At 43.4% G+C, this 13,474-nt stretch overlaps 2 protein-coding genes across 2 annotated transcripts; both read right to left on the bottom strand.

Moving 5' to 3' along the window:
* Positions 1-11: 11 nt before the first annotated feature.
* Positions 12-5,083, bottom strand: lrrc31 (leucine rich repeat containing 31). The gene is made up of 10 exons (XM_073488015.1): positions 4,844-5,083; positions 3,434-3,625; positions 2,840-2,983; positions 2,387-2,554; positions 2,145-2,309; positions 1,816-2,010; positions 1,557-1,724; positions 1,297-1,461; positions 1,038-1,193; positions 12-840 (listed from the first exon to the last, which is right to left on the bottom strand). Exons 1-10 carry the CDS (start codon positions 4,854-4,856, stop codon positions 461-463), a joined length of 1,746 nt encoding a protein of 581 aa, XP_073344116.1. The 5' UTR covers positions 4,857-5,083; the 3' UTR covers positions 12-460.
* A 1,182-nt stretch (positions 5,084-6,265) lies between these two features.
* Positions 6,266-11,739, bottom strand: eif2s3 (eukaryotic translation initiation factor 2, subunit 3 gamma). The gene is made up of 12 exons (XM_073487985.1): positions 11,617-11,739; positions 10,585-10,648; positions 10,358-10,485; positions 9,864-9,985; positions 9,675-9,769; positions 9,406-9,564; positions 8,931-9,065; positions 8,640-8,734; positions 7,804-7,948; positions 7,526-7,695; positions 7,193-7,365; positions 6,266-6,723 (listed from the first exon to the last, which is right to left on the bottom strand). Exons 1-12 carry the CDS (start codon positions 11,683-11,685, stop codon positions 6,660-6,662), a joined length of 1,419 nt encoding a protein of 472 aa, XP_073344086.1. The 5' UTR covers positions 11,686-11,739; the 3' UTR covers positions 6,266-6,659.
* Between the last annotated feature and the right edge of the window lie 1,735 nt (positions 11,740-13,474).

Below are 13,474 nucleotides of genomic sequence, written 5' to 3'. Positions count from 1 at the left end.
CTGATGAAATAAGCCTTCTGTGAGATTTCTTTTAATTAAAGGTGCATCCAAAACGTACATTCTCTTATTTACAATATGTTTAGTGCGTAGATTAAAAAGTGCATCATGTAATCCATCTGTGTTCATCACATATTTTATAAAACTGGGCGATTAACTCAATATCACTGTTACCAACCTTCAGACCAGAGGTTTCACAGCTTTCATGAAATTGTACAAGTTTAATTTTGTTGTTTTCATTTTTTAAATTTACTCTTGATCTTAAAAATTTGCAGCTGACATGAGAATTTCCACTTTGTTTGGAAATTCTCAAATGGACAAATGTTTCGTCCAATTTATCAAAAGTAAACTACACGTGACAGTTACAAAGTGCATTCATGTGTCTGTTTAGTGTTTTTAATTAAGTGTCCTTCATTAGTGACATGTGATAGCAGATGAGCAGCATCTTCAGGGTCTTGAGCCCCTACTCCTCAGGACGACTCTCCTCTGGGCTCTCCTGATTGGTCCCCACTGCTGTGTCCTTATTTGGTGGATCCCACTCCAGCAGCACGCTCCTCTTCCTCAGGCTGTGGCTCAGCTTCTGTCTGTCCTGAGAGCTGATGGTCCACCGCTGCACCGCCAGGCGAGTCAGCGAAGGGAGGCGAGGCAGAGCACAGAGCAGCGCCGGCACCCAGGCCGAGCAGGAAGCAGAGGTCAAAGGTCGGAGGCTGATGTCAACGTCCTCCAGCGAGCCCAGGCCTCCTGCAGCGAACAGGGCGGACCAGCCTTCGTCACCTACGGAGCCGTTGTAGGACAGATCCAACACTCGCAGAGAGGACAGACATCCACGTCTGCACACAGCAGCTGCGCAGGACAAAGATGGAGGACCGATCAGTGATTATTGATCAGCAATAATAAAGCAGTTTCGTTTTTCACAGCAGAAGTCCATCTTTGTAAAAATGACCCATGGACCCTGAAACCCTTGATTTTACTATTTATACCATATGTATTTTTGTGTAAGTGTGTGTGTATATGTGTGTGTGTTCGTGTGTGTGTGTTACCCAGGTGACGCAGGTCGTCTGTGGTGAGCTCACAGCTGCTGAGGCGGAGCTCCAGGATGACTGACGGCTGCAGAGCGTCCAGGAGCAGCGCTAAACGACCACCAACCACCTTACACCAGGAAACATCCACACTGCGCAGGTACGGCACGGCCAGGGCTGACACACACACAAACACACACACACACACACACACAGTAAATGATACATATATGTAAAAATAAAGTAGTATCAGCAGTAGTATCAGCAGTACTGTGCGTACCCAGAGCAGTAAAGGACTCTGCGTTCAGGCTGCAGCTGTTGAGCGGCAGGTGCCTCATCTGTGTCAGGGGGAGGGCGGAGACCAGCGAGTGGACCACGCCCCCTGCCTCCTTATTGGACGACACGTCAAGCTCCGTCAGCGCCGTCAGAGAGGGAAGCACCTGGACTGGAGACAACGAGTCACATGACCTGATCGTCACAGCTTACCATCATTCACATCACTTCAGTGGGTGTCACACACACACACACACACACACTCACTCAGGGCTTCCAGGTCGGTGTGTGTCAGACAGCAGAGGTGGAGGTCGAGGCTCTCCAGGTGTGTGAGGTGAGCCAGGTTGAGGGAGAGGCGGTCCAGTCCTCCAGAGAGACTTTTGTTACAGGACAGGTCCAACTCTCGCACTGAGGGGAGGCAGCGGAGCGAACCACCTGCAGCACAGGGAGGGGGAGGCAACAGATGGAATAAAACCAAGCTGTCTGTCATGTCACGTTTACTGACAGGAAGCTGAAGATTTCCTACTGAGAGCTTCGAGGCTGTCCGTCGTCAGACCGCAGGCCTGTAACCGCAGCGTGGTGAGGGAGGCAGCGTGACAGAGAGAGGAGGTCAGCTCCCTGAAGCCGCCGCCGCCGCCGCCGCCGTCCACTTCCTGTGTGAGCTGAGGATTACAGGAGACGTCCAAAACGCAGAGTCTGTGGAGCGCAGACACCATTCCTCCTGAAAGGGACGTTGATGAGTATAACATTCACACATGTTCTGTGGGTGCTCTCCAATGGCATCATGGGAAATGTAGGAAATGAGTAAACAGGAGATAAAGGATTATGAAAGTAATAATACGTTAAAGTCAGTACCCAGTACAGTAGCATCAGCCGCAGTGAGCTGGCAGGCCACCAGGCGGAGCTCCCTCAGTGACGGGGGAGGTCTACCCAGCAGGCCTTGCAGGGCGCCGCCCCCGACGCTGCTGTTCCAGGATAAATCGAAGATCTCCAAGAGAGGCAGGCAGCCGAGAGCTTCACCTGCACAAACACACCCCATCGGTAAACGGCTCCGGATCAGAGCAGAATCTGAATGAACACATTTAATAGTGACCCACCCAGTGCAGCGATGTCATCAGTGTTCAGCCTACAGCCGCAGAGCTTCAGCGCTCTGACCCCGTCCACATGCTGGAGGTGAGAGGTCAGCGCTTTCAGACATCCGCCAATCAGCTCGTTCCAGGAGACGTCCAACTCCTCCAGCTGAGGGAGAAACTGGAGCAGCGTGGCTGAGAGGAAGAAGAAGAGGAAGAGGATGGTATCTGTTTAACTATAAAGCCCAAACTGAAAGATCCAAATTTTAAGCAAAACCTTCATTATAGCTAAGTTTTAAATCAAGTCTCCATCTACTTCAGTTGTTTAGCAGAATGCTGCAACGCTGTTTTACTGTGAAGCTCCAGAAATGTTTTGTGGACTACGAAACTTCCCCTGACTTTCCATCAGCATCGGGGAAGGAGATGATGACTGACTTTTCATTCTTGGGTGAACTGCTCCTTTAAAGTTAAAAACACTACCCAGCTCCAGCAGGTCTGTAGCAGTGAGATCACAGTGAGCCAGGCGGAGGCTCCTGCTGTCGGCTTTCTTCCCGAGTCTCTGCAGGAAAACTCGCACTCGACCCCAGCCGACGTCCCGCTCGCTCTCTGCTGCCTCAGCAGCAACTGAAACACAAACACGCGTCACACACATCCGACCTCACGAGGCTGTTTCCTTCACCTTTTACCTTTTACCTCTGTTGTCATGTTAACTTAAACGTCTTCCTCTGTTCTTACATTGTTCTGTGCACGTCTTCATAAACACTGCAGCTGTTAAAGTATAGATTCATGTTTATAATCTTAAAACTACACTAGCATACTATAAGAAAGAGATCCCTATATATGGTTTTATCACACTTCATTATGTGTTTCACCTGTTGTAGGCTACATGCCCATCAACATCAGGTGAAGGGCCGATGAAACTAACTCAGGTGCATTTACATTTGTTTTTAATGTTAATTAATGTCTGTAGATACTGTCCCTCCTCAGAAATAAAGAATTAAAGTATTAAAATGTTCCATAAATCAGGCTATGAGGAGGAAAACATTAGAGTCTCTTGCTGCTGTGAAACACCACCTGAGCTCTGTCCTCTGTCCTCCCGGGCCTCCGTCTCTCCGTCCTCGGGGATCCCGGTCCGGTCCGAGCTCCAGGACAGGAGGCGTCCCAGCGGCTTCCTGTCTGAGGCCGTGCGCTTCCTGCGGATCTGGTTCATGATGACGTCGAGAGGGGAGCGCCTCTGACTGCCGCCGTCCCGCCCCCGCTGACCCTCTGACCAATGAGAGGCAGGAAACAGTGTAGAGGACTGACAACACTATCGACCAAAATACTCCTGAAAACGTCCTTAAGTTCTCCTTTAAGTTAAGATAAACTGATTATAAATGCTTTAAGTTAAGGGTTTTTGAAGGTATTCGTGTTGTGATTGTTAAATTGTCCAACAAATGACCCTGACTGACAATCAGAGGGAGTCTGATTTTTCCTGAGATGACAGAGAATAGTTTGAGATGAACATTATTTTACTAACGTGTAAGACAAGACTTTGATCCCTAGAGGTGAAATAAGGTGCGACTAACGATACAAAGAGGATAAAAAACAGAGCAAAGCTAATAGAAGTACTAGAAGCTACCAGAAATAATAATCAAGTAATTCAAAATGTGCCTGTTTTTCCAATCCAGAAACCTTGACTAAGTTTAAAGAAGTTTATCATAAATGAAGGAGAAATCTAAAAGAAAAGATGTGATACATTTGTTAAACAGGTGTATTATGTATTGTAAATTAAATAATTGATTCAAAAGGTGCATTAATTACGAGATCCTCCATGAAAATACAGTTTAAAGCTGCTACAGTTTACTTTATGAATGATTTGTGTGTAACAATAGTGTGAAGGAACAATGTGTACTATGAAAAGTGTTTATGATTTTTTTTCTTTCATTAATTTACTGTGTATCTGTTCATTGTTACTACATGTGTGGAGGAGGGGTAGATAATCTGATAGATCATGGATCAAACATTAAGATATTTTCAGTGGTGGAGGAATTCAGATCAGTTACTTCAGTAAAAGTACTGTTACCACACTGTAACAATGCTCTGGTACAAGTGGAAGTAAAGCAGCTATTCTGTAAAACTGCAGCGCTGCAGCCATTAGTCGACTAATGTGTTGGTCGATTGATTTTCACTTCAGTTACAGTTTTGGGTTCTCAGATGTGAGAATTTGTCGGTTTTGTCACTTTTAAATGACTAAAAGAAAAAGATCAGTTCATCAAATCATCATTTCAAACAAAACTCTTTAAATAAAAGTTGCTAATCTTGTTGCTTTTCAACAAAAATGTGCTTTAAACTATTACTATTTGTACAAAAGTGATTTAATCTCGACACGACAACATGATTCCAGTAAAAGGTGACAGATAATAAAGTCATTATCAGTCCTGATTCAGACTGTAAACTGTGTGTTTGCTGGAGTAAATCTCTGCAGCCTCACAGTCTTCTTACCTGCAGACTCCATGTTGGAAGAGTTGAGCTCCAAAAACAAAAGAAAATGAGAGTAAATAATAAAAAGACGAGTGTGTTTCTATCAGGCAGTCTGCGCGGTGATGCGTTCACGGTCCGTGTGTCTGCGGAACTTGAAGACATAAAACAAAAAAAGATCACATGACCGGATCACCTGCACGAGCAAAGTCAGGAGTCACTACACCTGTTGCAGCTGCGATAATCTGAACTTCGTCTTTACTTTGAGACCTTCTTCTTCTTCTTCTTCTTCTTCTTCTTCTTCACCTACATGACGTCCTGTCTCGTGCCTGTCAGGTGGATCATCCCGGAAGTGCGACAACAACACCTGAAGTAAATGTACACACGTGCTCAGATGTTTTACTTCTGATTGAATTATAATTATTAACGCATTAATGTGTTTATCACATTAATGTTGCAGCTGGTAACGATGGATTATTATAGTTAACTTATATATGTATTTTATTATCTCCACCAAGGAGCAGGTCATGTTTTCACCCATGTCTGTCTGTCTGTGTATTTGTTGGTTTGTCAGCAGGATTACACAAAAACTGAGAATATATATATATTATATCTGAGAATAATAGGCCATAAATGTTCAAGAATATAAAAGCATCATTATCAAACAGCTTCTGCTAAATCTAGAATTGATATAAAGCTGCTTATGAACCAGTGAAAGTTCAAATCTCTTTTGAATTTTTAACTCTCAGAACTTTTGGGGCTCTGCAGGTCTATAAAACACAAACTGTTTGGTGTATCTGCTTAAAGAATTACTGAAAAACAATAAACCAATAATAAAAACAAACTGTAGCTTATTGTTTTGGTTAATCGATGAACCATCTCAGCTTTTGTCTCACATCAGACAAAACAATTTACAGAATTTATTTTTAACAATATAATTCCAGTAAACGATGACAAAAAAATGAAATCGCTACCAGTCCTAATTAAGACACTGGTGACTGACATAAATTAACTATGGGAGTATTAAAGCCTCACAATGTGGGGCGGCTGAGGCTCAGGAGGTACAGTGGGTGGTGCAGTAATCGGAAGGTCGCTGGTTCGACTCCTGAGCTCCTCCCAGCTGCACGTTGAAGTACCCTTGGGCAAATTGGGTGAATGTGCCAAGAGTTGTAAAGCTCTGAGCCGTCAGCAGACTGGAGTCCATTTACAATGTAACTTCCAGGAGAAAGACAGCTGATTGTGAGGCTGCCGGCTGGTGTCTGACCCTCAACATCAGTATCTGACGACCCGGGGATGAGACTCTCACCATCATCCATCCATCTCCAGGAAGTTACATTCTGTTGCTTTAAAAGTTTTGTACTTATCTGCAGTTTATTGAATTTTCAGCTGCAACAACGTGTCGTCACATAAATACAAGCCGACAAACAGACGTCCAAAACAAGCACATTTCTTTCAAACGTATTTTATTAGATCTGACTGAACTCCGCAGACAGTACAGGATCACTTCTGCACTGAATGAACCTCCGGTCTCCCTCTCTGAAGGATTGTTATGATGGTGTAAAGAGCCTCCTCTCCTCCTCTGCTCTCCTTCATCTGCAGGACAAACTTGTGACGAGGTCAGAGAGATTAAACTTGACCCCGTCTGACCTGCTGATAGAGAAGAGCAGAGGGAGGAGGCGTCTTTAAACCACTGACATGTCCTGTTCTGTTCACCTCCTCCGTCCTCGCGGGAAAATAAACAAAACAAAATAAACAAAAAATAAAAGCCGGGAAGAGTGTGATGGTTGTGATGTCCAGCTGACGGGAGCGTTGCTACGGTGACATCCCTCTTCTTCCCTCCTCAGTCGTCGTCCACTGTGGGTGTGATGGTCACGCCCCTCCTGATCTGTCCCCATCCAATCAGACTGACAGGAAAAAGAAGGAGAGGAGGGAATAAGCAGCTGCTCAGCTTCAGCTCTGGACAGATGGCTTAACTTGTTGCTATAGTAACTGCTAACTAATGCTAATCAACACCTCCATCTGCAGCCTCCAAGAATGATGGACGCCTTTTACAGTAACATGGTGATTTCTGGAGTTACCTGATGGACAGATACCGGTAGCTTTGTTGCCAAAGTGACCACTAGCTGCTGTACGGTAGTTGACTCATTTAGCTGTCCTATTTGCTGATCAGCCTCACCAAAACCACCCATGTACTGTTCATCATGCCGCCTCCGTCTACTCAGATCTACCATCCACTCATAGCTGCCAGTCCAGGCAGTGTAATGCCCACTCAGCGCTACAGGCAACTGTAAAATCATTATCCCACCCAAGTTGCTGGTTTTTACAGGAAACATGCAACTACACCGAAGCACATAGCAGAGAGGGGATTCTTACCGCCAATGTTTCTCCACACGTCGACTCAGAGCGATCTTCTCCCCGACCTCTGTGCACACTGGGTTGGTGAGGACGATCTTGGCCAGATCAGCCTTGACGGCGCTGACGCGGCCGCCTGTCGACAGCGAGCCGATGTTCACCATCAGCACCTCGTTCTTAGACAGCTTCTGGACCTGCAAACACAAAAAAGATAAAGGATCCCATCATGACACTGTTCAAGATAATCCATTACAAGAAGACTACATTTCTGCATCTTCACTGCAGCTACAGCTCACACACTTCTCTTTTACTTCCTAAGGTTTCAAACTACATTTCCCATAATGCATGTCTCACCTTGGCAGCCTTCTTGTCACCTTCTGTGCGGACTCCCAGCAGCCTCCTGAGAAGGAAGTAGGAGATCTCCAGCTCGGTGAAGATCTCTGGCAGCGCTCCGACGGCGCCCAGCACCTGACCGACCATACGATCCGCCCTGCACAGTGTCGGGTCGATCTTGGTGCCCACACCTGCACAGAACCAGCGTTTACTTTCATTTAAAATATTCTTTAAATGTTTTGTTTGTTTTCATCTGGAGTTGAACAACGACAGGTTAAAGCGTGTGAGCATAGACGTACCGATAAGGCCTCCGGGTGCAGCGTACTGCAGGTCGTTGTGTTCGGCGAACAAAGACACGATCTTGGAGAAGATGGGTTTGCACATCAGCTTTCCTTCCTGGTCTTTGGACACGATACCTGGCCGCACCTCAATCTCTTGACCCACCTGAAGTTACAGAAAGGAGGAGGATGGTTTAGACGGGAGCACAATTCATAGAGGCTGTGTTTTAAGATTAATGTCCAAAACTGCCAGGTCTCTTTTATTGTAGACAGACGTTGTAGACGTTTTCCACAGTTTGGAGTTTCTCAAAATGTCAGAAAAGTTTTCTATTTTTTATTTTAAACTAAATTATAAAGTCAGAGAGCAGGCACATGCACATGAATCTTAAAGATAAAAGTCTTTACTTTCATTTATTTTCCATCTGCATTGTGTCGCTGGTCGAGCAAATAAACTACTTCAGTCACTGAAAGCTTAAAGTAGGGATGTTGTCTGCTGTGTGCTACAGCTCCATCAGACAAACTGCGACATTTCACGTGTCACTCATAAGCCAAGACACAAGTCCCGTTAAGCTTTTTGTTGCTCACAATTTTAAACTCAGATTTAACTAAAATATTGACCTGTCTGAGTCAAAAACTGAAATATAACTACGAGCTAAAAGCCAACATGACATGGGAAAGACCTTTGGAAAATGTGTGACATGGATTTACACCTTCATCAGACAGAAAATAACACGTTGTGTAAAATAAATGTGAACGTGTGTTATCCATCTTCTGATTTAACTTTGACACAGATGCCAAGTACAATTCCTCAGAGGAGGAAATGTTTTGTCTGTTGAAGTAAAAAGACCAAATCTCACCTTGAGCACTCCCTTCAGGATACTTCCTCCTGCAACACCTCCCTTCAAGTCGTCGACCTCACAGCCGGGCTTGTTTACGTCAAAAGATCTGATGACTGAAACACAGGAGACGTTCACAGGTTTTAATCAACTGACAGAGCATCTTATTAAACAAAGCTTCAAAGTGCTTCACAGCAGAAAATCAAAAGACAACGACGACAGTGTAGCAAAGAAAACAAAAAGCTGAGAACACACAACAGGTTAGTGAGAAAAAAAGGACCACTTAGTGTGTGTGTGTGCATTTCTTCTTACCGATGAGTCTGGGCTCGGACGTGAAGTCTCTGACGGGCACTGGGATCTTTTTCACGATGTACTCACAAACCACCTCGATGTTGTACTTCAGCTGGGCTGAGATAGGAATGATGGGAGCGCCCTCTGCCACTGTGCCTGCAGGAGGAACATGACATCATCAGTCACCGGCACCAGAGACTCAGAGGAAGACTAAAGTGACCTGAAGAGTCACGAGTTTGAAATGGAGGAAATGTTGCCGTGTTTCAGGAAACAATGAGTGTTTGGTGTTGAGTGCCGTTTGTACCAGAACTGAAATATTATCGAAATCACAATATAGTCAATATTTATATAATTTTATACTCTGCAAACAGATACTGGTGAGAGACGCAGAATTACACTAACTCATAATATAAATGGTTTCATGTAATTGTTTTTTCTTATAAAAACAACCAATGATGGAGCTAGTTCCTCAGACCGCAGGTTCATAACGACTCACCCTGTACGAAGGCGAGGATCTGCTCGTACTGCTCTTTGGCCTGGCTCTCCTTCACCAGGTCGATCTTGTTCTGCAGGATGAGGATGTGCTTCAGCTTCATGATCTCTATGGCTGCCAGATGCTCTGACGTCTGGGGCTGAGGACACGACTCGTTACCCGCTGACAGGAAGAGACGAGAACAGGGACTTATAAAAACACTTGCAGTAAATAACACACAGTTTGAGTCAAAGTTTGTCTTGTCTGTTGGACTGAAGGAATCGGAGGCCTACCAATAAGCAGGAGGGCTGCATCCATGACGGCAGCTCCGTTCAACATGGTGGCCATCAAGATGTCGTGACCGGGACAGTCAACAAATGACACGTGTCTGGAGAAAGAAAATAAAAGTTCCACTGATGGATGGAAAAGGGATTTTAAACTAAATGCATTAATCTGTGCTTTTCTTCTCTCTTCAGTCGTACCTGACCAGTTTGAAGTTGCCCTTGGTGCCGGGGATGTCTGTGGGAAACTCATCAGGAGTGCTGCTGCCACACGACCTGTAGCACTCTGGCCTGGGACAGCTGGGGTCATCCAGCTTATAGACCTACGATGATTAGCGGAGGTAGAAACAGGGAAATGTTGAGTCATTTTGTGTTGATTCAACACCAAGAAAAATCTGATGCAACATTTGTTGATTAGTATGAAAAAACAAAGAGGAAGTCCTTTTAAAATGTCAGTTTATACCCTAAAAACACTCCAATGTGTGAACTTATTTGACTTCACCAGTCAACTGACATGTCCCTGGTTGTTTTCTATCAGGTTTGCAATCAATACGTGCCAATTTATCTTTGTGTATGCGTTAAAAACTACTACGTCCCGGTCATGCAGACACTGACCCTCAAAATTAAAAAAGAGGCAGCGTTCAGGTAGACAGGCAAAGTTACTCTCAGAAAAATTAATCACCAGTGCCCCTTACCTTAGCGTTAGCATATCCTAGCTTGATGGTGATGTTCCTCTCCAGCTCGTTCTTGAACCTGACAGTGTGGACACCAGAAATGGCCTTCACTACTGTGGACTTTCCATGGGCCACATGACCGATGGTGCCTAGAGGAGAGAAACACAGAAGTCAAAACAGGCCGTCTTCATTTATCATCTCCAACCTTCAAGGACGGATGCTGTAAAACCAATGATCAATTCTCATACCAATATTGATGGTGGCCTGTCTGCTGATGATCTCTTGAGAGAGAGGCGTCAGGGTGGACACATCCTGCCATGAGAACAACACACATTAGACCCATCGCACACTGAAAAACAACACCGAGGTTGACAGAGCAGAGCAGGGCCCTCTTTAATCCCGGGGGTGAATAGACACAAAGGGAGCCGCCATGAGTACAGACATACAAACACTGCCCCATAATGACTTTGCAAACATGTGAGGTGGACACAGAGGCATGTAAAACCAATACTGCTGCTATTGTCTGTTAGTGTATCATGTTTATTTTGGCTAATTGACTGATTCTGGTTATTTTTGCTTCTTTCAGTGTTACTCATTACAGCCAGAGTCCAACTTTGCATTTCATAAAATATCTCAACTGAAGTTGATAAACTGATGAAACAAAGCATGTTGTGTCTCTCCCATGTCTACTGTTATTGACCCGTCTGCTGATTAAAAATGAAAACAGAAAAGGTCACTTATGATCTATATCCTGTCAACACCATTACCACCATCCAATATTCACATATTTCAGAAAAAGACCGTCTCAATCATTTGTTTAAGGTGGATGAAAGCCGACACTAAGTGGGATTGTTTTGAGCCACATCCCTGCTAACATCTCCATTAAGAACCCCATTGACATTTTTATACATTTAACTTCAACTTAGCATGAGATGCTAACGTTACAATCAAACATGGCTAAGCAGACATAACTGGCGTAGAATAAATATGGCGACTACAGCGGCGCTGTGAATACACATTATGTACACACTGAAACGTTTGTCTCATTTTGAAATGTTGATAAAAATGTAGTTTAGCGCTAATCTTTGTTAGGAGCGCAGCGGCTGTCTTAGCTCTGCGCCCCGCCTGGCCTGCCGTCATGTGCCGGGTGGTGGCGGCGCACCACCGGCGACCGTTAACGTTAATTGTCATCTTTTGTGAAACTGTTCCGGCGACACAAGGGGCCGACAGCCGCCAACATACAAGTACAAAGCTTTAAAATCGGTTTAACTGACACTTACCAGAGAACTAAGGTCTTGTCGAGCCAGATGAGGCTGACCAAGCGTTGTACCAGACTCGTCGCCCGCCATCTTGAATGAAAAGGGAATGAAACAGGCGGCTCCGGCGAATGCCTGATCAAACCGACAGAAACAGCCGTTTCTCTTTTCCAACAATTACTTTCAGTGATGTTTACGTGTCACAATGTTACCAGAAAATCACATATGTTTATAATAATAATAATGCTATATATTTATTTTCGCTCACAATACACAAAGACGTGGTTTGTAAACTCGCGTGATTCATCCCAGTAGAAGCACCGGGGTCCTTTCACGGCGGATGATGCAATTTATTTCTTACTTTAAAACACTTATTTTCTAATGACCACACACTTCTGCTCTTTATTCACCGTTAACAACTATTTATCATCGAATGACGCCCAAGTTTCCCCCCAAAAAAAATTCACAGCAAAAAGTAACGAAATATATTTTTATCCGTGCGTCAGGTCCGTCGTCGTTTAGTGACGTCATCAAAAGGCTTTTTTCGCTCGTCTGGAGTTATGGGGCTTGTAGTTCTGTAATGTGTAGCTACCCTCAAGACAAATCCTGGAATAGTTGGCTACCTGTCCCCAGGTTTGCTGCTTTGTTAGTTTGAAATGCAAGTTAATGTAAATTCATACAGAAATATGAACTTTTTAAACAAAACATCAACTGAAATACCTTAAAAAAGTCTCAAAACCAGATTGGCTATTTTGGCCATACAACACCTGCCTTATGGTCCTTTTCCTAGCTTTGAAAGTCATGGATAGATTACTTGATCACAGTTTTTTCTGTCCCTGTGCACTTTTTTAAATTTGTTAGTGTGTCCATACTGTCTACGTATGGAGGACTGAAACTGCCAAAATCAAAACTTCACAAATAAACGGCTCAATAAATAATCATATGCTAATAAGTGCACCAAAAATCACATCAAAAGTAAATTTAGGCATAAATTAATTTATAAAATGTGACATTAATTGATATTTTTGTTTTAATTGGCCTCTGCATTTAATAACCTTCGTATTTATCCCCCTATTTATTTACTTTCCTATTTAATTTTCCATTTTCCTTATTAATTTATCCTTTTTTTTGTTTATTTGTTTAAATATATATGTCTGTATCTTTTTCCTTTGCATTTTGCAAGATAATGCATGCATAAATACATAAATAAACTGATATAAAATGAATGAAATCGCAAATGAAATAGCAAAACAAATGTACGGAGCCCCTGAGGGTCATGGCGAGAAAGACATGGCTCAGAAGGAACGGAAAGAAAAAAGTATTGTGAAGTAACACAAAAATGGTCCTAAAAACAATTCTCACCAGGACCCTTAGGGGGCTCCATACAAATGGGAAGTCATACAAAAGTAAATAAATACACAAGAAAATGACTAAAACAGAAATTCAATGTGTGTCACATTTTATATTTTAATTAATGCCTACATTTATTTTTATTATTATTATTGGTGCTTTTAATTGCAAATTTATTTATTCATGATTTTTTTCAGTCCTCCATTTGGTGCACAAAAAGTTATTTTTATTATTATTATTATTATTAAGAATATCCTAATATTAATTACTGAAATTGACTGTAATTTGTAATGGAGCAGAAGACGGTATAAAGTAGGTGAAAAGTACAGTAAAGTAAAGTACAATTACCTCCAACATTACTTGAATGCAGTGTACTTTTGGGCTATTTTTAGGACAAATGAAATGTTGGTTGTGCTGCCCGTTTTGAGAGTTGGGAGTGATACATCCCTCTCATATACCATCTCTGCTGCACCGCACAACGCCCTTCAGTTCCGCCCAAAAGGGAAATGACGCCGGTGCAGAAAATGGCGTC

The sequence above is a fragment of the Pagrus major genome, chromosome 19 (genome assembly GCF_040436345.1).
Source record: "Pagrus major chromosome 19, Pma_NU_1.0".
Classification (NCBI taxonomy): Eukaryota; Metazoa; Chordata; class Actinopteri; order Spariformes; family Sparidae; genus Pagrus; species Pagrus major.
The sequence above is the reverse complement of the archived record's forward strand: the minus strand, read 5'-3'. Positions and strand labels throughout refer to the sequence as shown.